General features: G+C 68.2%; 1 protein-coding gene across 1 annotated transcript in view; it reads left to right on the top strand.

Moving 5' to 3' along the window:
* MMP9 (matrix metallopeptidase 9) overlaps positions 1-726 on the top strand; it is a gene marked incomplete at its 3' end in the record, with an annotated part of 3,768 nt that overhangs the window by 749 nt on the left and 2,293 nt on the right. The window contains exons 3-4 of the mRNA XM_035896144.1: positions 143-291; positions 561-709. Coding sequence (XP_035752037.1) covers positions 143-291; positions 561-709 — 298 coding nt within the window. The remainder of the gene's footprint in view (positions 1-142; positions 292-560; positions 710-726) is intronic.

Raw genomic sequence — 726 nt, 5'->3', positions numbered from 1 at the left:
CCAGCCCCAGGGTGGTGGCTGGCTGCTGTGCCCAGCCGTGCCAGTGCTGCTGGGGGCACATCCCCGCAGCACCCCTGGAGAAGGGTCCCTCCTGCAGCACAAGGACCTGGCAGCGCTGAGCCCCCTGCTTTCCCCCCGGCAGGGTGACAAACTACTCCCCCGACCTGGACCGTGCCGTGATCGATGACGCCTTCAAGCGGGCATTCAAAGTATGGAGTGACGTGACCCCCCTCACCTTCACCCAGATATACAGCGGCGAGGCAGACATCATGATCATGTTCGGCAGCCGAGGTGACATCCCGTGGGCAGGCAGGGGGCTGGGAGCTGGCACAGCCATGGGAAGAGGGCTGGTGACGTGCCCTCCCTGCGGGACTGCCACCCTGTGTCTCCCCACGCCGTGTCCCCGAGTGCCCGGGGTCCCTCTGCCCCTGCGACAGGGGCACGGGTGTGTGCAGGCACACAGGGCGTGTGCAGGGCTCGCGTGCTCGGGGTCCGCGTGTGCACCGGGGGCGCGGGGGCTCCCCTGGCGGGGCCGGCTCTGAAGGTCTTTGTCCCCACAGAGCATGGGGATGGGTACCCCTTCGACGGCAAGGACGGGCTCTTGGCCCACGCCTTTCCCCCGGGCCAGGGGATCCAGGGTGATGCCCACTTTGACGATGACGAGTTCTGGACGCTGGGAACCGGCTTAGGTAAGGGCAGGGCCTGGCAGGTTGGCAGGGGCCGAGG

Source organism: Egretta garzetta, unplaced genomic scaffold, assembly GCF_000687185.1.
Source record: "Egretta garzetta isolate BGI_Z169 unplaced genomic scaffold, ASM68718v1 scaffold356, whole genome shotgun sequence".
Lineage (NCBI taxonomy): Eukaryota > Metazoa > Chordata > Aves > Pelecaniformes > Ardeidae > Egretta > Egretta garzetta.
Note: the sequence above shows the minus strand (reverse complement) of the source record. Positions and strands in the feature narration are given on the sequence as shown.